The 23,247-nt window shown below is 34.0% G+C and overlaps 2 protein-coding genes across 2 annotated transcripts; one reads left to right on the top strand and one right to left on the bottom strand.

The window, feature by feature from the left end:
* The first annotated feature begins 1,337 nt into the window (after window positions 1-1,337).
* Window positions 1,338-4,087, top strand: LOC124448617. Its single transcript, XM_046999576.1, is given in 5 exon segments — window positions 1,338-1,485; window positions 1,770-1,899; window positions 2,998-3,218; window positions 3,429-3,725; window positions 3,728-4,087. Coding segments are annotated over 5 exon segments (789 nt in total). The 5' UTR covers window positions 1,338-1,416; the 3' UTR covers window positions 3,800-4,087.
* Window positions 4,088-8,090: 4,003 nt separating this feature from the next.
* On the bottom strand, window positions 8,091-8,576 carry LOC124449071 (kelch-like protein 12). The gene has a single exon (XM_047000014.1). It carries the CDS (start codon window positions 8,574-8,576, stop codon window positions 8,091-8,093), a length of 486 nt encoding a protein of 161 aa, XP_046855970.1.
* Between the last annotated feature and the right edge of the window lie 14,671 nt (window positions 8,577-23,247).

Genomic DNA, 23,247 nt, shown 5'->3' with positions numbered 1-23,247 from the left:
GTTTATTGCTGCTCAACAAATTGTGTCAGAAATTATGTAAATAAATCATGATTGTTATGTGAGACTAGGAACTTATTGTTAAAGCGGAAAAAGGAACTTATGATTATTGAGTATTTTAGAAGGGTCAAATTAAGACGGCATTGTCTTTTGCTGATGCCTGTGAACGAGTAAGGAGCATGAATTGGAATTGATGTACAACTTTGAATAGAAAATTAAATTGATGACAATTGAGAGTGTTGTTTGACTGCGCGCTAGCTTTAGATAGTATACAGTCCCATAGAGAACCGGCGGAAGCATAACTGCTTTGTGCTAACGTGCTAAGGAGAAAGTTGCTATACATATTTAGTTGTAGCTCGTATTTGACTAAGCACTGATTTTGTGAGTTTGAAACTTGTTCAGTTGTGTAAACTATGTCATTGCTTTTATACGTTATCTCCTTGCAGGCTACTTGAGTGCTTTCTATTTCATTTTAAACTCCTAACGCTTTGTTATTTGTAGCTCAAACTTTGGTTCTGTTTGATTAAACACTTTAAATTAACCATAGTGACTTCATTAATCCATCATGTTGAAGCGCAAATAACCGACTGAAATTAGTATTTGTGAGTTTTGAACCAAAATATATTGCATCACTCATCATCGAAAGGTGGGGGGGGGGGAGGGGTCGCCAGCTACACCGCAGTAATTTTTTTGCGTATAATTTATCTTTATTAGATCAGAATTCGATATAACTTTTAATTCCTAGAATAGAGTAACGTTGGCCTGAAATTGAGAAAATCTGCATTGTGAGTATATTCAAACAAACGATATATCGTTATTCTTTTACATATATAAAAAACTTTGATGAACTCAACCAAAACAAATGCGTAATCGACAATAGTATATTAAAGAAAGACAAATTTGCTGTGTGAAATTTTCACTATCCTCGGATCTCTTTCTCTTATAACGAAGGAAGTGCTTTGGGCCTGATGGTCTCATGACGAAGCTCTATGAGAAAATACACAATTGTTCAGATGATTTGTCACGTGTAAGACGCACGTGTAAACATCATGTGACAATTGTTATATACATGGCATAAATGAACGTTTAAATTGCCAAGTTCAGACAGTTTTGAAAAAAGTGCTGAAGGAAATTTTAAAGTAAACAAGATATGATAATTTAATCAAATAAAACGAGTATATTTATGCTAATAAGTCACTTTGTGAGCCACGACATAGCCAGTTTCATAAAAATTCATAAAAGATAAATTAAGGGACCAATAAGATTGGCGGAAAATGGCTGAAGGAAACAGTTGATAGATTATAATTTGCAACGTAAAAATAAGACTTTTCATCGCAGAGCACACATACTGAACCTTTCTTCCAGGGTGGACTCAAGTAAGAAAAAGAAATACTGAAAGTATTAATAGCAAAGACAAAAATGGTTTCAACGGTGATTCTGGTAACAACAATAGTGATGATGATAAATAACATTGTTAACGTAAACGCAGTAAGTACAATAAAGTAATTTATCTATTTTATGTTGGCATCTATTTTAATCGTGTATTAGTGATCTCTTGTAAAGAACTTATTGTTTGTTACATAGATTTTGTGGTTTGAAATGTAGTACCTAGGCTTATATTTTATAAATTACTGAAAAAAAGTTTATTCAACGAATTTCATTGCAATAGATTAATCATACATTAAATTTTGAAAACATTCAGTGATTTTGATGACTGTTTGATTTACAAGGACATAGCGCACTTTACCTGAATTTTACATTTATATTAACAGAAATCAAGTCTGTACACGGCAGCCGACAGATGCTTGGCAAGTCAAAACAGAATGTATAGAGTTACTCTTCAAATATGCGATAAAGGATTCTGGAAGCCGGCAGTTACACTCCCTAAAGGTTCACCGAAAGGTATTCATAATACTTTGCTAAAAGGGTTCTACAGATCTGAAAATTCCAAAAAAATTAACTTTCTTTTTTTTTCACTTAATGTCTTTGTGTTTCTCAATCATGGTCACATCAGTGAAGTAATTTACATGAAGTACACCAGCATAAAATACAAAGAATATAGACCAAAATTACACGATTTAGTCTAATAATTGAGTTTGTATGCATTATATGTTTAGCACGGACTACATTAACCGAATGTTTTTCATTGGTTAAGCAGCTTAGCTGCAGTGACTCAGTTACTTGGACAATTATATTATTTAGAAATGTACTTTTGAAGTCATTCTTTCGAGTTTTGTGTGTTTAGTCCTGAAATTCTTTCGCTTCTCCTATAGCTTTTCTATGCGATATTTGAACGAAATTGTTTTGATATTGAAAGTCTGGCAAGCATACTGCACATGATGATGAAATTCAGCATTTCAATTCTTTTACTTATATTTTGTGCTACCGATTCTTAGGTTAAATATGTTTTAATGTTATAAAATCGCTTGGATAAAACAATTTCTATATATATGCTCGAACTTGAGGAAGGATAAAACAATTTGAAATGAACTCTTTGTCATTATGATTAAACTTGATAATATCGGATAGTAGGTTTTCAAAAAAATGTTAAAGGATAAATATTTTGTACATAATTGCACTTCTATCTTTTTTACCGATATTTACTTGTGGTGCATTTTTTAACCACTTAGTCAGATCTATAATTTGAGTGGTAGGCCATATTCATATATTCATGATCTCAATTATTAAGTCCCATTAAAATGCATTGCTTTCTACGGATTATTAGCCTCTCCACCTCTCAACACACACACACATACAATGTTACCCAATTTTCTCCGTCCATGATTTCACATTTGGTGAATTCTGTAAAAAAAACGCAATCAATAAAATATTGTCTGATGATGACATTACACTGCTTTTAAACATTTATTGCAATAAGTTACATATTTTAACATACTTTTTAAAGATATGTTTGGACACAGCTAAACGATGTCAACTAATATCGCTAATTGTGCCTGACATAAGGTCAAAATACTGACTAACTTAGAGTATAATTTTCAGGTGAAAGTTGTCTCGACATTTTACAAAAAGGTTCACGCCATGGAAGTGGAGAATATTTGATTGCTCCAAAAGGACAGAGCGCATTTAAAGTTTACTGTGATATGGACTCATTTGGAGGTGGCTGGACCATGTGTTATAAAACTGACAATTTTGTTAATTTAAAGAATGAATTGAAAAGTACTCCACGTCTTGGATACAGAGCTGATTGTAATCATATTCCAGTAGGTTTTTAACATAAAAGTAACTCGGTCAGAATAATTTATATGCCTTTGTTTAGAAGGAATTCTGGTATAGCTACAAATAAGAATAGTCCCTCCATTGCCTCATTGACAAGCAAAATCAGAACAACTTAATCAGAACAACTATCATAATATCATAAATTAGAACAACTATAGTCCAGCATTTTTCATTACATCAATTGATTTGTACAGTTTAATAGTGTGATGTTTGTTGATGAAAAATCCACTGCCAAAGCAGCGTTTACCAGAGACGTATCAACGAAGATAACCATTAACGACAGTTATGACAAAAACGCAAATGCGTTTGGACTTTGGACTGCTAAAGGTGTCGCTTCATCGTCATACAAATATCAATTACTGGTTTGTAATACATCATTTTACAAAGGTTTAATGGTCTCTGGCTACACAGGCTCCTGTTATAAGAGGTGCGACCATTGGTGTGGCGACACCGTATCGCCATATTTCCGTTCTGCAAGCTCATCAAAAATTACGCAGGAGTAGCATTTAATGAAAATGGTCATAAACCAGTTGCAAAACGTTTGATCAGTGTCGCAATTCGTTGAAACTGTATGACCAGTAACGTATTATTACATATAATTCATCACCATTTAGATAATTGTAGTTGTTTATGTTTTCTTACAGTCTTAATAAAGAAATTAAAGAGATTTTTTAATGCAAAACCTGGCACGGAAATTTCATCACATTGCCATTCAGGCTGACAGGCGCATCTTTATGATGCTACTCATAGGAAGCACGTCTCCCTATTTTGCTAGTATCAAATAACATATAATAGAATATGTTGTTACATATCTAACATAAGAAAATGATATTAAAAATTTCAATTTCTGAAATTATTTTCAATTTAAAACGTCATTTTAGAAAAAAGAAATTATTCAATGACAAAATGAATAATTGTTTCAAATTTGTGCGGTTGGCACATCGGTTTATATAATAATAAAAAATAAATCATTTGCTCTTGTAAAATTCAAATCCTTCTATATTTCGACTTACTCTAAACCTCTCGTTTTCTTGCACATGCTTCATCAAAATAATCAAACCACATCAATTCTTTGGAGCATTTTGAAAATAGCTATTTGTTTTCAGATATTCCTTGAATCTCTAAATTAACTAGCTTACTATCAACTCACTAATTACAACGCTATCAATTAGTCATTTCAATAAAAAATATATTACATATAATTTTGTGAAGATAAAGTGGCACGTGACGTGCTTTCTGCATTCCTTCAAACAGCACAAAGGCGAAAACCATCTCCTGTCGCAGTTACAATATATGTGCAATAAAATTGTAGAAAATCATTTGCACATGTATTGATTACGTTGCCTACTCGCAAAAATTTGAGTCTGTGTCAGTGTCGGGTATGTATTTTAACTGTGGGATAATACTTCATATTAGTTATCATACAATGAGAGCCACATGAAAAAAACAATATGACCCAAAATCTGCGTAACGAAAGATCCACATAGCTAATAAGGCAACGTGTCACTGTAATGACAATATCACTGCATGTGATGAAAATGTCGGAGTGCATATTGACGTATGGATTGACCGCTATAATGACAAATTTACAGGACGTAACGGAACATTATCACATAAGATAGTTCTAGCATTCGATATTTTGTGGTTTCCTTTGTTTCATTATCGAACTTTGCATTTAAAAGTCAAGAGCAGAGTAGCACTAACCATTTTATATGTCCGAATAAAGCTCACGAGTTTATCGTATCCGGAAAATAATCTCAACAAGCGATGATGTTCGAATAAAACAATCAGCTATTAAAAATTACAGGGTGTGTCAAAAAAATTGGTCGTCTTTGAATTCAGCTGACATTTAGAATTTACTTGATTCAGCAGCAATGATACCGAAGGAGGCGTAAATGCAAGTGAGACAAAAATACAATTTAACAGATTTTGAAATTTTCTTTATAATTATACATATGAGCCAATAAATTTGTCGTGACTGTCAAAACAAGTTACTTTAGTTGCTTTACGATAGCAATTCAATTAACATTTACTAAATGTAGATTTGCCAACAGCAGAAAATGACAGATTAGACACTTCTACATTTTCGGAAACATCCATGACGTCATTGAAAAACGGCTTTCTTACAAATGATGACGACACAACAGCATTTTCTAAAAAAATGAAAAATTGCTTTCAATATAAAGGCGTATTATGGCAAGAAAGTCGATTTGCACAACTGCTTGAGTGTTTTACAGTTATCTATGCTGTTAAATACAAATACCAAAGGTAGGAAATACTTCAGAAAAAGCGCGAAAAGAAGAGAATCCTTCAGTAAATTTAATAATCTTTTATAACAATGAGCAAAACGTTATAACAATGCAATCGTTTTGTCTCCGAAAGTGATCTCTGTCAGCCTTGTTGATGAGAAGTTGAGAGTTCGTTCTTGAAGCAATGCTTAACCATGCATGCTGCTTATATGTATACTACCATACCGTTTAGTTTATAATGTCTGCCAAAATTGTGGGTTTTTTCATAATATACATCACAAATGCAAATTGAGATTGTTTTAGTAACAAATATCAATAATAAATAATTAAGTAATTATTAAAATTATTAATTATTAATCTATTAAAATCAATTAAATTATATGAATTAAATAATTAATCAATTAATTCATTAATTCATTGAGAAAAAATTAACAAACTTCATCGTCGAGTATCGATACTTCTTTCGGTTGGTTTCCCTCAGCTTACCGTCAATATTTGGAAAAAGTTCTTCTGTGCTTCCACGGCCAATTTGAACGTTGAGCAAATCTAAATTCAAAGAAAGGACATTGAGGACAAACTAATTGTTTGTAAAAACTAATATCCATTACTTGAAATCAATGTCCCAACACATTTCAGAAACCATTATACTAATCACATCAAACAAACAAGAATAAACAAGTGCATTGAATTAGGGCTTCTTCATATCAAAAAATGAGCCTGACAACACTCCTAAAGAGATGATAATATAAGATGCAGGCGTAAATTCGTGTGAATTTAATAATGACAAGATACTTAACTAACGAACATCAAGGAAAAAAAACAACTCAACTAACGACAACTCATTATAACTCTGGAGATGACTGCTGCTAAGGTTGTCGAAACGTCAGTCAACATCAACAACATCCTTCTCAGGACTCTACTAACCTGGAAGATCTACATCTTGGAAGATCTACATCTACAAACATGAAACGACAGTTCCTCGAGCATGAACGCTTTTGTCATTTCACGTAGATATTGCCTTTCAAAAGTAATTAAAAACACAAAACATACCTCGTTTATCGAGGATTTCCAGAATAAACAAGGTTCTTTAAAGAATATTTGATTAAAACGTTGACTATGGAGTTTGGTTATTTTTTTAAGGAGAATAAGTTTAGTTTTCTTCTCGTTAATCAAAGTGAACAGTCTTTCCTTGATATTTTTAATAGTGTATAATATTAATGAATCCAGAGAATCATCAGACGTTTCCTGCAACCGTTGTTACTCTTTTACAAAGTATAACAATGCTTTAGGCTATTGGAATTACTAGAAAATTGATTTTATATCTTTTAGCTATAAAACATATTTTAGCATTACTAAAGCCGACATTGACAAAGTAGGACAAACAGGAACTCCATGAGAAGCATTAAGTGTTTCTATCCGATGCATATAGGGATGAAATTAAAGTATAAAGTTGTTTTCAATTTCGGTGCAACCGCATCCTCATGCTATTTTCATGTATGTGAAATGAAAAAAGAAAAGACTTACCAAATTCAATAAGCTTTCTGTTCTTTGATCGCGAGCAGTAACATGCTTAGCATAAAATGTGATCAATCATTAATATTAATGAGAACACGGTCAATTACGGTCGATAATGAACGTCGTGATTCAGTCAACAAGAAATAAAAACTTATAAAAGGCGGAGAAATGTTACATAAATGATACATAACTTGTTATAAATGTTTTGACTATTATACTCTATTTATTCTTTGTGAAGCAAGAAAATAGAAACTTAGAAATTCCTTGCCTTTCTTTTATATAAAAAAGAATGTAAGAGTTTAAATGGGTTTAATAAATACACATTTGAACAAATCGATCTAAGGCAAATTATTTATTGATTATAGTTGGATAACATACATTTAATAATTTAGTCAACACATTGTCTAATGATTACTACTACATACGAGTTCTCCATTGTGAAGAAACTATTGAAAAGATATTATCTTACTTTGAGGATATTACCAGCAATGTAATGATTATTGAATGAGTAATTATAATCTAATTTAATATAAAATGTTGGTACAGTCTTGATTCTGATTGGCTAAGAGCCTACAGATATTTCTTGATGTTTTGTCACCCACCAAACATTGAAAATTATCTGTAGGTGACGCAATTTTAATTGTGACAACTGTAAACATGAAAGGTATATTAAAAAAAATTTCTCGAGATTTGCACAACGTTTCACCAACTGTTTTCGTTTTAAAGACGTAAAAAACGCCGAAATGGTTACACTGTCAGTCAGGAGAGTTTTCGCCAAGTATTTACTGAGAAAAGACGAAAGAAAACAGCAAAAATTATCTAATGTCGAAGCACTGAAAACTTTATGGCTTTAGTGCAAAATAGTAGGAAAGCTTCGGCATTATTAATTGCATAATAAATCAATTACTGAATTCAGGTTTCGCGTCATATCAAGAATAATTCAGGCCATGGTCGACTTTATCCGCCTCAACTTCGCTTTGGTAGATAACATTGACCTCGGTCTGAACAGTTCTTGATGTCATGCTCAACCTCATTCAACAATTTTTAATTGTTAAGTGCTTAACTTGCCATGTAAAAAGTCACGATTAAACGTCAAACTGTGGGTAACAGTGATGCAGTTGGTAGAAATCGTTTGGTCTTCATTGGAGGTAGTTCTTTCCACACTTTCTCTCTCAGATTAAGATATTCAACAGAATCAAGATACTCTTCCTCATTCTTTCCGCCAACTACAACAATAATATTTCTATCGATAACAGCTGCGCATCCATATCTTTTATGATTGAGAGGTGGAAGTCTTTCACATTCTTCTGTTTTCAAGTCATACATGAGGACAACATCTAATGTTTCACCATTTACATTAATAACTCCAATCAAGATTGCCTTATCTCCGTACCTTACAATAGTCATGTTACTAACAGCATACGGAAGGGAGTTGAGGTTTTGGGATGTGTCATAAGTCAGATTGTAAAAAAAAACACTGTCTTCAATGTCTTCATTTTGGTTCGATGTCCTTCCACCAAAAACCAAAACCTGATCATCGATGATAAGCGAGCCATGACAGTATCGTCGCTGTAGCATAAATGTCAAAAAGTATGTTTTGTGCGGATTTTTTACTGAAATGGCTTGAATCTCGTTCTACACTTCTGGAGGTCTCATTCTGTTCAGTCCACCGGTCATAACAATTTTGTCATTCCAATAAATTACTTTATGCCTTTTACATGGTTTTGGCATTGCAATTTCAGTCTTTATCCACCCAGAACGTTCAACATTCAGACTTTCCACACTTTCAGAACATTTCTCTGCATTTGATCCACCGGTTACAAAGATGTTTCTATCATGAACAAACGCAGCAGCATCACAACGTTTCTCTATCATATTTTTCTCTTCTTTCCAAGTATTTTCATTAATGTTAAATGACTCTACGCACTCTAAACTGCCATTCTTATTTTCCCCTCCACATACTATGATGTCAAATTTTCCTTCGAGAAAATCAGAAGATGATTTATCTTCATCGTGTGAATCGTGTCCAGATGCATTATTTGTAACTGCTCGAGTCAGTCTCAACAATTCTGTTTGTTTATCTTGAATTTCATTCTGACCCTCTTGAAACTGCTGGACAGCATTGATAATTTTCGTTTGATTTTCGCTAAGGTTATTACAAAGCAAAGACAAACGCTCAACACTTGACTTCACTTGGCTTAAAAGTTCTTTTTTGGCAGTTTTTCTGTTGAAATCACTTGCGTCATCTTCAAGTTTCCTCTTGCTTTTATTAACGTCTTCCATAATTTGTCACAGTGAAAACAAAACTTCTGTTGGAACGCAAAATAATGGCGATGTACACAAAATACGGAGAGAGAAATGTAAGACAAACTAGAGATGCAACGAGGAATATTATCAGTGTTACACACAAAGAAATAGGAATAATAAGTAGCCCATAGAAAAAGGAATAAATAGAAGAAATGTCAATAATTGCGTCTGAAATTTTTTTGTCGTTAGTTTGTTTGAGAAAACTCGTAATGTTTCTTACACACAAGTCCTTAAGTTTCTTTAGGTATTCCTCAATTAAAAAGGCGGATTTATTTGTAGCGTGAAGAGCGTCATTGTAAGCTGCACAGCAAATCTTTCTCGAAAGAAAAAATATCGAAATGAAAGGGATAGCAAAGTAAGGGACGATAAAAATTATGCATATAAGAGGTTTTTCAAAATCAAAGAAAAAAAGATATGAATTGAAAAATTGAAAAAAGCTTTCTTGCTGTGTCGTCAATTTGCTCCGTACCTTTGATTAAATAAAGGAAAAGCTTTATGTAAAAAACATTGGGATGTACAGAAACCAGATAAGACACAACTTAGTACGAACGTCGATATGGGGGAAAAGAAATATTCTATTTTTTTGAATAATGAATTCAAATCGACAGTTGTATTATCATGTAATGGCAAAGACGATTGAATAAGTGCTGAAGACATGCCTTTTCCTTCAACAATTATACTCGGTAAACAGCATAAGATCAAAGGCCAATACAAAACCGCTAACCCAAATAAGAAAGCAAGAATTGAATTAAAAACAGCTAACCATTTACCCTCGTGTACGGGCAGTTCGCAATTAACAGCTATGACATGACTATCCTTCGTAAAAGTTCGTTTATAGCATTTGTATCTAAAGTGACCACCATAACTAAACCAGTACTCATGTAGAACTCTATAACATACCACATCGTTTTCACTTATGGCTGTTCTGTGCTTTGCTTCACCGACTTTGTTCAATACATATCAAGCAATTTCCTGATCATGACACGTTGAGTTCAACCTCGAGATTTGCAAAACGTTTCGTTTTAAAGACGTAAAAAAACACCGGAATTACATTGGGTTACACTGGGTTACACTGTCAGTCAGGACAGTTTTCACCGAGTATTTACTGAGAAAAGACGAAAGCGAACAGCAAAAATTAACTAATGTCGAAGCAATGGAAACTTTATGGCTTTAGTACAAAATAGTATGAAAGCTTCGGTCTTATTAATTGCAAAATAAAACAATTACTGAATTCAGATTTTGCATGATATCAAGAATAATTCAGACCTCGGTCGACTTTATCCGCCTCAGCTTCGCTATGGAAGATAACATTGACCTCGGTCTGAACAATTCTTGATATCATGCTCAACCTCATCCAATAATTGTAAATTGTTAAATGCTTAACTTGCCATGTAAAAAGTCATGATTACACGTGAAACTGTGGGTAACAGTGATGCAGTTGGTACAAATCGTTTGGTCGTCATCGGAGGTAGTTTTTCCAAGCCTTTTTCTCAGATAAGATTTTTTAAACGGAATCAAGATACTCTTCATTATTCTTTCCGCCAACTACAACAATAATATTTTCATCGATAACAGCTGCGCATCCAAATCTTTTATGATTAAGAGGTGGAAGTCTTTCTCATTCTGCTGTTTTAAATTTTATGTCAAGACATTATCTAATACTTCACTTTGATCACCAATACTTACCCTTATCTTCATACCCTACTAATGCCATTTTGCACTCTGAATATGGTAGTCACTTAAGATTTTTCCAACTCTCATCATCCAGGCTGGAAGAAAAATAGTGTTTATCACATCCTCTTCTTGATTCGATGTTCTCCCACCGGAAACAAAACTTGGTCATCCATAGCATATTAGCCATGACAGTATTGTCGCTTCGGCGTTAACGTCAAAAAAACTGGCTCCATGCGAACGATTTAGTGGAATGCTGTAAATGTTGTTGAAGACTTTTGGAGGTGTTAATCGTTTTAAAGAGTGGTTGATTTAACCACTCATGACAACTGTGTCTTTGTAAAGAACTATACTGTGTCCTATACACGATCTTGCCATTACAATTTCAGTTTTACCCACCCAGGACATTACAATCCAGGCTTTCCACACTACTAGAACATTTTTTTACATTTGATCCACCGGTGACAAACATTTTCCTTCAGCACCACAAAGTTTTTCTGTCATATTTTCTTCTGCTTTCCAAAATTTCTTATTCGTGTCAAATGAATCTACAAAGTCTAAACTACCTTTCTCGTTCTCTCCTCCGCAAACGAAGTTCTTCACTTTTCGTGAGAGGATCAGAGGAGACAATCTCCTCATCGTTTGTGACGTGTACACCAAGATGAATAGTAACACTTTTTGTAAGTTTAAGCAGTTTACTTTGACTTTCTCTCATTTTAATCTGATTTTGCTGTAACTTCTGTAAGTTTTTGATGAGTTCCTTTTCATTTTTGTCAATTTCATTAAAGCGTTTTAGCACTAGAGCTACTTTTAAATCGTTCAAAGAGTATCTTTTAGCTGCTTTAGTGCGTAAATTGCTCGTGTCCTTTTCCATGTCTTTTTTTTCTTCTCTGTCTAGTTTCGTCACAACCCATTGCAGTGTGCTATAAGTCTATTTTATTCGTTACTTTATCCCCTTCTATTAGATGCGCTCAACACAAAAAACACTGGAATATTACGGAGTAGATACAAACAAAGAAACTTTTCTTTGTTAATGAGAACAGCGTAGTTAACATTTCAAAATTATGTGCATGAAATATTTTCCTTTGCAAATACCAGGAATTCATGCAAATGATCGCTGAGTATAAAACATGCGTGATTGTTATAAATGACAAGCAACAAAACAACTGAAACTATTAGTTTTGATAAATTTTGTAGCGCATAAGCAAAGTTATGAAAATTTGTAGGGTAGACTTAAATGTACCTTTTCATGTCCAACAATTCAAGAGCAAAGGGCAACATAATAAAAAACACTAACTACTACAAATACACATAGCTACAAAAGAATAGAAAATTCATAGGCTACAGAAAAAGGAAAATTTTCGTTAAAGTTGGTAGTCGGCTTCGAACAGTAAACAAAAAAGATTGTCAGAAGTGTTATCTTTGTATCGATAAACTTCACCAACAATCTCATATAATTTTATCAGTGCCAAGTTACACGTATCTCAACATTATAACTACACCATCGTCAGCAGTAATAGGTTGTAATTTTATCAAGTTTTTGCCAAATTGGTAAAACTCCACGTGAGGCGTACGGGGGTGTAGTTTAACGTAATCGTGTGGTTGCGTGTTTGAAAAAATTGTGGTAAAAGTCGGCCATTTTAATTAACTTGTATAAAAAATGCACACGTGGAATAATTTTTATCAAAGTGGTAAAAATCGGCCATTTTGGGGTATTGTTTCCACGTATGAACTTATAGAGACGCGTCGAATTGAGAAGATTTTAGGCGAATTAAAGTTAGCGAATGATACTTACTCACCGGTGGTACGAATTTCAATGAGACATACGTATAAAAATTAAAAATAAACAAAAATAGGTTTAGAGTGTCGGTGTTATCGATCTTGCAAGGAGAGAAAGATGGATATCATTTGTTTTACCAAAGTTGATCTTTCGTACAGGCGTGTACAACAAAAAGTTAGGCAAGAATAAAAAGATTACCTCCAGTTACCTCAAAGCGATATCACTCATTTCAATGGCGAAAAATCATATCTTCACGTTTCGGAAAAGCAGTGTTATGTTTTCATGCCATAATTCGGATCTTGTCTTGATCCGTCGACCGGTTTAATGATCAACGGAGAAGGTGTCTTGACGCATCCAGTTCGAAAAGGAGCATGGTGCTATCGACCAGCAATTCTGTTTTAGTACATACAGGGGTATGCAATTACGAGCAAGGAATTGTTGCACGAATGTTTTATGCAGTGCGGTGTTTGAAATTAAATGAAGAAATGATCTTCGCACTTTGCTGGACAATTTAAGCAATCGTCTCATGAACCTGAAAAAATCAGGTGACTCAACGGGATTCGAACTCATGACCTCTGCGGTGCCGGTGCAGTGCTCTGAGCACGATCATTGCGAAGATCATTTCTTCATTTAATTTCAAACACCGCACTGCATAAAACATTCATACAACATTCCTTTCACGAGAAAACATGAGCCTAACAATATTGACCTGCTCACCACTGTGTGACTTCATAGCTCAGTTGGTCAGAGCACTGCACCGACACCGCGGAGGTCATGGGTTCGAATCCCGTTGAGTCACCTGATTTTTTCAGGTTCCTGAGACGATTGCTTAAATTGTCCAGCAAAGTCGAAGATCATTTCTTCATTGAATTGTTGCACCTTGTTCCAGCAACGGGTAATTGAGGCGAGTTGAAAGATAGCTGGCATCCGAGGGACTTTGTCAAGAATTCACGTCCGTCGATTGGCAAAATGTCACAACCGAAGGCGAATCGCAAAATCTTAGGTTCGACATCGTGCATGCTTACACGCTTTGCTCCCACGATCAAATTTTACGCAAATACGCTCTACATTACCGCACCAAATGTGAAATACGCAATAGAAACCACTAAATTTGGTGTATTTACGCGTAAAACGGATGGTAAAATTGAAATAGGGTGGAATTTCTAAATTTGATGTGTTTACTCGTGAAACAAGTGGTAAAATCGAATTGGATGGTGTAAAACGACCAGATACAAATCCTAATGATGCAAGACTTACATTCAATATCTATAAATTAACAAATTTTCAAAACTTGGATGAAAAACCAAATATCAAGATTAACAATGCACCGACGCAATTGGGCAGTAGTGGTTCGAATTTCACTGACTTCATGTACAATGACGCAAATCAATATGGTAATCAGTTCAATCCACGTTACAAATTACTTTTTGGTCATGATATCGAACGTGATGTCACGCAAGACTTTTCAAACGTTAGCGTTGGAGAAACAGTGCTATTACAATTCATGACCAATAACGCGTACATGCGTGTTATTTACCTACATCACAATGGTAAATATTGCGCATTCTATGCAGAAACAAGTAAATTTGGTGTGTACAAACGCGAAACGAGTGGATCGATAAAATTGAAGGGAATATTTCAACGAGGGCTTAATCCTACGAACGCAACTGCCGCATTTAACATTTAAAAGTTGATTAATTTTCTTGCATTGAACGACAAACCTGCTATCGTCATCAACAATACTCATATCGGCGCCAATGGTTCGAGTTTTGCTTACTTCAAATACAATGACGTCAATCAGTATGGAAATCCGTTCAATGAACGCAAGGAATTACATTTTGGATTTAGCATCGAGCGTCACGTCACCAATTTGTTTACACAAGTTAGTCCCGGGGAAACTGTGTTGTTACAATTCATGTCTGACAATACAAGCATGCGCGTCGTCATCCTCATTCACAACAATAAACAATGCGCAGTGTATGCGGAAACATGTAAATTTGGGGTGTTCACAGGCGAAACAAGTGGCTCGATTAAATTTGAGAGTGTAACACAACCAAGCGCGAATCCTAGCAATGCAAGTATTACCTTCAACATCTACAAATTGAGAAGATGTCATCATGTCTCGAGACTTCGGGGAACTGAAAGAAAAATTTCACATGTTTATCCAGATACAAGTGAGTAGTGACGTCCCTGATGATTCAAATGTTCAAACAAAGTTTTTGGTATATAATTAAGCGCACGGACAGAATAAGCACGAATACAACGACTTCTATTTCTTTCCTCGCGTATCAAATAAACGACTTGAAAAAATGAACTTAAAGTAGAACACAACGTTTCGTCAGTACATTATCTGCACTAATGGTACTTCACGAATTGATACCGATCGTCAATAGCACGTTCACCAACGCTCCGACCGTGGATAGAAATAAAGTCTTGGAACTGTCGCGAATCCCTAACCAATTCAAAACGTAATATGGATTAGGAAATCCTACCGTAAACATCGATTGGTCGCGAGCTTTAAACATGAGCGATAACACACAAGCGTTTGTTTTATCCGGATTTCAAGGAAAAAATTTTGGCCCATTATCACCGGATCAAACTTTTGTCAAAAATTATGAACTCGTATTTGTTCAAGAATTTATCAGGAAGACTGGACGATTGATTGCTAATAACTCAACGTCACCATCACCACAAATTGTACTTTTAATGAGCTTTTTAAAAGCGGACGGTTTCAAACCAATAATAAAAGTATAAATTGCCGTTGTCCAGGTGGCGCGGAGCAGAACAAAGCTTTGCATTACTTAAAAAATGTGTTATGTGTTATGGCGGTAAATTTACTGCCAATACCCCGGGCTTGGTTTTGGATCATGATTATGATTTCAAATTATTCAACCGTCATCAATTTCCGTCTACATAAATTAAATGATTGGAGTATTGGTTGTTTGGATGGCGATACGATCATCCCTATTATTTTGGATGGATATAAATGTTCAAAGGAAGTTGAACCGTATTTATTGGAATTATATTTATTTGAAAATGCACGAGTTGTAAAGATCCAAACGGTTGTTGTTGTCATAACGTTTTCGATTTTACCGACATTGAATCATTTCATCATCGGTATTATCACTTTTGATTTGAAAACAAAGGTTGGAAGTGATACGTATACACTAGAATCGAGATCGGATAATAATTACAAAGAGTATGAAGTGAAAGATGGGCAAATCTACTTTTACGATATTTTGTGTTTTGCTGTTTGCATTACGAAGTTTGCTTTCATTTGACTGTAAAATTACCTGTTTTTTACCGTGGTCGATAACGGGAAAATAATGGACCGGCAAAAGTGTTTCTGAGCCAATAAAAGCGCGCCATTTAACCGGAAGTAGCCATGAAATAATGAGCAATAAACAATTAGAATATTCCAAGCAATATATGCAATAGATCAAATGTAGTCAAATAACTTACCAGTGTTGAATATTGCCTAAAATATGAAATTTTAAGGTCAGTGGTAACGGAAGAGGTTTCGTTAAATAATGTATAGCTTAATTCCAGAAGCGTTGTGTCATTGTACAAAACTGAGCATCAATTGATCTGTGTAAAATGCGGACACAGATGGTGAACGTGGCTAAGTAAACTGACATTTTTAATCAAATTAGTTGTTTTAAATCTTAAAGCAATATTTACGACTGCTACGTTCACCGTAACAAGAAAGATACAAGAACAGACGTCCTATAGCTCAACGCTGGAATTCGCATGCGTTTTTTCTTCTAGTGTATGCTTTTTAGCTTCTTGCAAGTTTTGATTTTTTAATCTTCAGTTCGATGTTTATGATAGCAATTAAAACAAGTGATGCAGACTTGATGCAGACTTGTCACAGGCAGAAAATGACAGATTAGACATTTCTACGTTACCGGAAACGTCCATGACGTATTATAAATCTTGACATGGTTTTTACATGCACATGAAAAACACGAGACTTAGACGAGATTTGAACTCGCACCTTCGGGATAATAGACATCCCCTCTACCTGTTGCGCTACCAAGCCCACAGGGATTGGAGTCTAAGTCACTTGTTTTTTTGTTTTTGTCTATGTCACATGTTTCTCTCGTCTAAGTCACATGTTTTTCATGTGCATGTAAAAACTGTGTTAGGATTTATATTATGTATAATCTCTCTGATGATGGCTTTGGAATAAAGTCGAAACACGGTGCCATCCAGTAACTGCTATCATGACGAGAACTTCTCGCCATACGTAGTTTTAAGAGATTTTACTCGTCTCCAATTAGCGCAACAGGTAGAGTGGCGGACTAGTATCCCGAAGGTGATAGTTCAAATCTCGTCCAAGTCACATGTTTATCATGTACATATAAAAACCGTTTCAGCATTTATATTATGTATATGGAGCTAAATACAAGTAAAAATGATGAGAATTCCTTAAGAAAATGGGTAAAAAGCAGAGAAATAACTGAATTTCAGTGACTTAACTATTCTCATTTAACAATTATCAGAACTCTGTGACGTAAATGTTTTGTCTCCGACAGTGGTTTTTGTCAACTAAGCATGCTACTTCTTAATGCATACTACCTTACAGTTTAGTTTATAATGTCTACCACTTTGTAGAGTGTTTTTGTACTATATATTTCAAATGCAAAACAGGATTGTTTTACTCTTAAGTTAATTAATTGTTAATAAAAAATAGGCAATCTTCATTGATTAATTAATTAGAATTGATTAATTACTATTATTATTCACTATGTGAGCATTCTCGGCTGTGATTGGTCAATTACCTGCAGATAATTCTCGATATCTGTAGGTTATGACGTCGTAACCTACAGATAATAGTTTCTACAAATACGGCCGCCATTAAAATCTGGTTTTGAAAACAAATTAAAAAACGGCAATGTTTGCCACAGTTTCTAAAAACGATGTGAAAGCTTTTAAAGGAAAAAGATGCGGAAAACTCTCAAAAAGCGGCGAAGCTGGCTTTGAACACATTTACAATATATTTAAACGAGACGAACTTGAAGAAGCCGTCTGACAAAAACAAATTAGCGAAGGTCTGAAAAATTTTTATATTGATATGTTTTCATAATACTCCGTGAATAATGCAACAATTATTGAATTCGTGTTTCGCATGATATCAAGAATTATTCAGACCGAGGTCAATGTTAATGTTCAACTTCATCCAATAATTCCTTATTAATCATTAATTATCAATTAATTAGAATAAATTTCCTCAGCTTCTTTGACCAGACGACAATTTTATGAGTGTAAAATAAAACCTAATCCGAAAAAGTACATCGTGTAAATTTAAATTCAAGTTATTAAACAAGACAATTAAAAATGTAATATTTCGGTTTTATTTCAAAACCATCATCAGACAGAATGTCAGTTTTATTAATAACAAATATTACAGTTTCAATTGTCTTGTTAAATAAGTTGGACTTTAGTTTACAAGATGTCCTTTTTTGGTTTATGTTTTTTACTTTACATTACTTCAGCTTACCATTAATATTGCGAAAAACTTCTCCTGTGTTTCCACCGACATTTCGTAAGCTGAGCAAATCTAAACTCAAAGAAACGATATTGAAGAGGATAACCTAAGTTAAAAAATATTTCTAATACCCGATACTTAAAATCAATCAACACATTCTAGAAACTATTAAGTCGTTGTCCTCTTCACCTCTCCTGACAATCAAAAATACTGGTTGTCGAAAACGTCAGTCAACAACAACAAAAACAGTCCTTCTCAGGACTTTATTAACCTGGACGATCATCATTTACAAACATATAACGACACTCCCGGGTTCAAACCATTTACTTTAATCAAAAATACTCATAGCATTCCTATGTAAAGGCAAATTTGTAGACTTGTCCAAAAGCATTTTTCAACTAGAGTACCGTAAATGCTCGATTTAGCACCGCAGCGCTTATTCAATTTTGTCAATTCTGAATGCGGCGCTTAAGCGGGAGGGAAGCTAATTAAATAATTTTCAACTAAAGGCTCACACCAAATATATTAAATTATTTGAATTTGCATAACTTCATTCTCATATAAACGTGATGCTATTGTTGTGACAAATGTTCGCCTGTGTTTTTGATCTGATAAAAAATTTTTGACCTTGACATCTTACTCTATTTTTCGCATAAAATTATTTAGTATGCTTTGACAGGTTATTCACTTATTTCAAAGAGCAGTACGGTGCTCCTGCGGTTAGTCAAAAACAAATTAAGTTCATGCGTTGAAAATGTATCTGTCCTTCTTTCTGTCGTTATCATCGGCAGGGGCGGATTTAGGAATTTGCAAATTTGCGACACAAAAAAAAACACATGCGAATTTAAAACCCCGCCCACCCTACGGTTTGTATAGTCCTATCAGATTTTCAGTAAAAAGTAGAAATGAAGTTACTATTTTACGATTTATAGTTGTCCCTGCGTACGTGCGTTCGATCTGCTGGCGTGCAAAGATGAACGTAAGGCCTCTAATGTAAACCACCCCAACCCTTAGATCGCAATATTGCACAGAATAATATTCGTTATAAAGTAAATGGTTTGAACCCGGGAGTATCGTTACATGTTTGTAAATGATGATCGTCCCGGTTGGTATAGCCCTGAGAAGGACTGTTTTTGTTGTTGTTGACTGTGATTCTTTTGACTCTGAAGATGACTACCACTAAGGTTGTCGAAACGTAAGTCAACAACAACAAAAACAGTCTTTCTAAGGACTATACCAACCTGGATGATCTACATCTACAAACATGTAATATTCGTTATCTTATTTACATTGTCCTTAATTGTCGCCTTTCGCCTGCAATTTTCAGTAAATCAAAATTAACGTTGCACTAAAATGTAAACCAGTCAAACTCTTCTTGATTTGCTACAACGTGATAGTTCGATGTGGGTCGAGCGCGTCGAACATCCTCAATGAGTCAACGAAAAATAGATAGCTGTAGTGTAAATTTGAATAATATATACTTATTTTGAGATATACTATTAACCGAGCCAAGGACTCGAGCTTAGATTCGAGCTCGGACCCAGTGTCGCAAATTTGCAAACCATTCAGCAGCCGACTCGTCGCGCATAAATAATTCTTGATATCCAATTTAAACCAACTTATTAATTGTTTTATTATTCACTTTAACTAACGGAAATTTTATTAAAACATATTAATGTAAAACATTTTTCAAACCTTCGCTAATTTGTTTTTGTCAGACAGTTTATTCAATTTCGTCTTGTTTAAAATTTTTGTAATATGTTCAAAGCCAGCCTCGCCGCATTTTTAGTGTTTTCTCATCTAATGTACCTTTAATTTGATCAAAGGAATGCCTTTACCTTGACTGTTGGGGCTGATCCAACTACGCAGCCTCTAAGAATAGAATTCCCAAATTAATTCAATTAATAGTAGAGTTTACGCTTTCCCACTACTGGAAAATTGCTGTTCCTCGGTATAACAATAAATTTCTGATGCGCACGAATTTTCTCTAAAGTCAAACTTTTCTATTAATCTATTTCATAATATCTTGTGAATGTCAAGTTAACAACATTTCAAGTTGCATACGAGTTGTAATTCTTGAGTTGTTAACTGCTGGTAAGTATAGAACTCAGCATGACTTCAACCATGAACTTTAAATCGAATGCATATATATTTGAATATGTACAACAAACACAAATCATGATTATCCAAAGCGCTAGCGACATATTTCAATGTTGACAGGAAAGAACGTTGGCTCCAAGAGCACATTCAAATGGGCACACGTAGAAATAAAGACTTCCTGAGAACTCTGCATCAACTTCTTTGAAAATTGAAACTTTTGTATTTTTATGTTTCCTATGCAAATTAGAGATTTTTAAGCCCGTGACATCCTACCCGCGACCCGCTACAGTAAGTTACACAATTTGCTAATAACACCTAACTTTGGAGGCAAAATTAGTGAACTTATGTCCGTCTGTTTATATGCAAGAAATTTTCGAAGTACGCAATAAAAAAAGGAGAGGGCTTAAATTTGTAATATAAAAAGTTCAAGGTCCGCATTCAAGCTACAGTAAAATATTCAAATTTCATCAGTTTTCTCAAAGCAAACATCTGTGCCTTGTAAGTTTTGTTTGTGTAATGTAATTGATAATATCATTGGTAATAGTGGTGGTGGAAAACCGGATGAAATTCATTAAGATGGTCGATTCTATGTCCTTCCAGCAAGTTTGTGTGATACTAAAATACATGTCGTCACAAAACAATTTTGCCATTTCCAATAGAGTTTTAGACTAGATACACAAGTTCTTCTGCTTTTAAATGATAAAAGGTTTATTAGTAGGTGCATTTATAAACATATACGCGTTATAATTCAATGTAAAAACCAATCATCACAAATCGAACATCCATATTTTAAACCAAGCAACGTACACAATTCAAAACGAGCAAACATTTAAATCAAATACTCGCATCTCAAAGCATTACTTCAATCGAGCAAAAAATCTTCACAGCGAACGTGCGTTACAGACCATAGAAGGTCAAAGTTTTAGGATTCTATAGAATGTTTCACCTATGCTCAATAAGAGCTAACAATTTCAACTGCTGTATACTTTTACTTTTAGAAATAAAACTAACAATTTGAGTTTAATAATGAAATGAAATACAAAGGCAACCATATACCCACTAAACACCGTAAATTCATGCAATGCCAATACTTGGAATAGAAGTATGACCAGTTATATTTCTTTGTCTATTTTACTTGGTAAAAGGAGATAAAATCCTCTATCTTTTATATTCTACACAGACATTTAAACTTTTTCTTCAAACGTTGTAAATACAAGTATGTGAGAGATTGATTGAAAGAAGACATCCTATTTTATAATTTCGAAGAAGCAGTTTGTTTTAGACCAGAGTTTGCAGTGACCTTGATCATCAATTATAGTAATGACCGTTTGAAACGCGCTAATAATTATTGCATTATTCAATTCCCGAATAATAGAAGGAACTTTATACAATTCCATACGTCATGTGTTTACGTGCAAGGAGATAAAATTGATATACATATGAGATGAACACTTTAGATGTAAAGACAGATCTTTTCCATTTAAAACCTATTACTTAAACTAGTTAAGCTTTACTACGAGTTGTGTAACATGATTGATTTTTCCAAATAGATATTCACAATGATACAACAGTAACAAGATCATTTGACTTAATAGCAAAAAATTAATACAACAGAAACTACATCCTTAGAAAAGATGATTAGTTATAAACATTGTTGAGAAAAAGACCTATTTGAATTGGGCGAAGAAAAAAAATTCCCCTAAAAGCATTCATGACGAACGGTATAAGTTGACCCAATGCCAATACTTAGCATTTAATGACCTTTAATTTATTTTAGACAGGAAGTTACAAGGACTTATCACATTGTAAACAAAGTCATATTGTATGGCGGTTATTATAATGCACGCAAAGATTCATTAACTTGCTAGACAGCATGTGTAAACGATTCAAACCTCTAATCAAAGCAAGAGAAAAATCCATGACTGGTTATTAAATGTATGATTATTTCTTGCTGTTGCATTCAATGCTTTAAAATTTTCCATTATTATTACCCAATTAAAATATTTTCATAACAACAATTGTTCTTTTAGACTGCCTGTGTATATATTAACGCCACGGTGTAATGCAGATGAACTTAAGTCTTAATCACAGAATAGACATCTAACAGAAGGCCCACTCGGCTAAAATCGTGGCGTCTTTTTTCACTACGAATGCGTGACTTCCAAGCAAGATACTTTCACAAAATCAATATGGAATAGTATTGCACGAGAATACTATTTTACTAATAATTCACGTTTAAAGCATCAGTTTGCTAAAATTGTTATAAAATGTTATCGTTTTGCGATGACGATAAGGTTCCAAGCTTTTGTTGTGGAAAACGATATATTTGCAAAAACATCTATATTTTCTACTGTGATCTAGCGGAATTATCTTGCTGGAAGGCGTGTCTCCTTAGAACTTGCTTCAGAAAAGTAGGGAACACTAACATCAAAAATTTCGATACGATTGGACCTTCTGTTAAGATATGTCTTCTGTGTCTTAAGTTAAATATAATCTCGTGTATATAAATTGAATGAGTGATCTTTCGAATTTACGTGTTATTGTTGATTATTAGCAACTGTTTGTCATGGGATAATAACATGAAAAGTTTTATGCCAAGTCTGTAATAATATGCAGAAGGAATGCAAATGCTCTATCTTATTTCGGCTTTGACATATCAAATTAAAAGACACTTTATACGAATCTCATCATAAACTAATAAAGAATGATATGGGTTAGGGTAACTACATGAAATTTTAAACACGAAATTGGAAATGGATCATTAGAAGAGTTAGTTGAACAACGTATAAATTATAATATTTTTCTACATATAGAATTATTTCATAACGAACCAGTGATCTGTGAACATTTGTAAGAAGATGCAGTTGATTTGATCAAGACTTTTGTAAAATATAATTTTT

Source organism: Xenia sp. Carnegie-2017, unplaced genomic scaffold (genome assembly GCF_021976095.1).
Source record: "Xenia sp. Carnegie-2017 unplaced genomic scaffold, XeniaSp_v1 HiC_scaffold_23, whole genome shotgun sequence".
In the NCBI taxonomy this organism is placed as follows: domain Eukaryota; kingdom Metazoa; phylum Cnidaria; class Anthozoa; order Malacalcyonacea; family Xeniidae; genus Xenia; species Xenia sp. Carnegie-2017.
The sequence above is the reverse complement of the archived record's forward strand: the minus strand, read 5'-3'. Positions and strand labels throughout refer to the sequence as shown.

What these genes read in the sequence shown, in the direction of transcription:
- LOC124449071 (XM_047000014.1), bottom strand. Translation starts at nt 8,576, where the DNA reads ATGCTACAGCGACGATACTGTCATGGCTCGCTTATCATCGATGATCAG.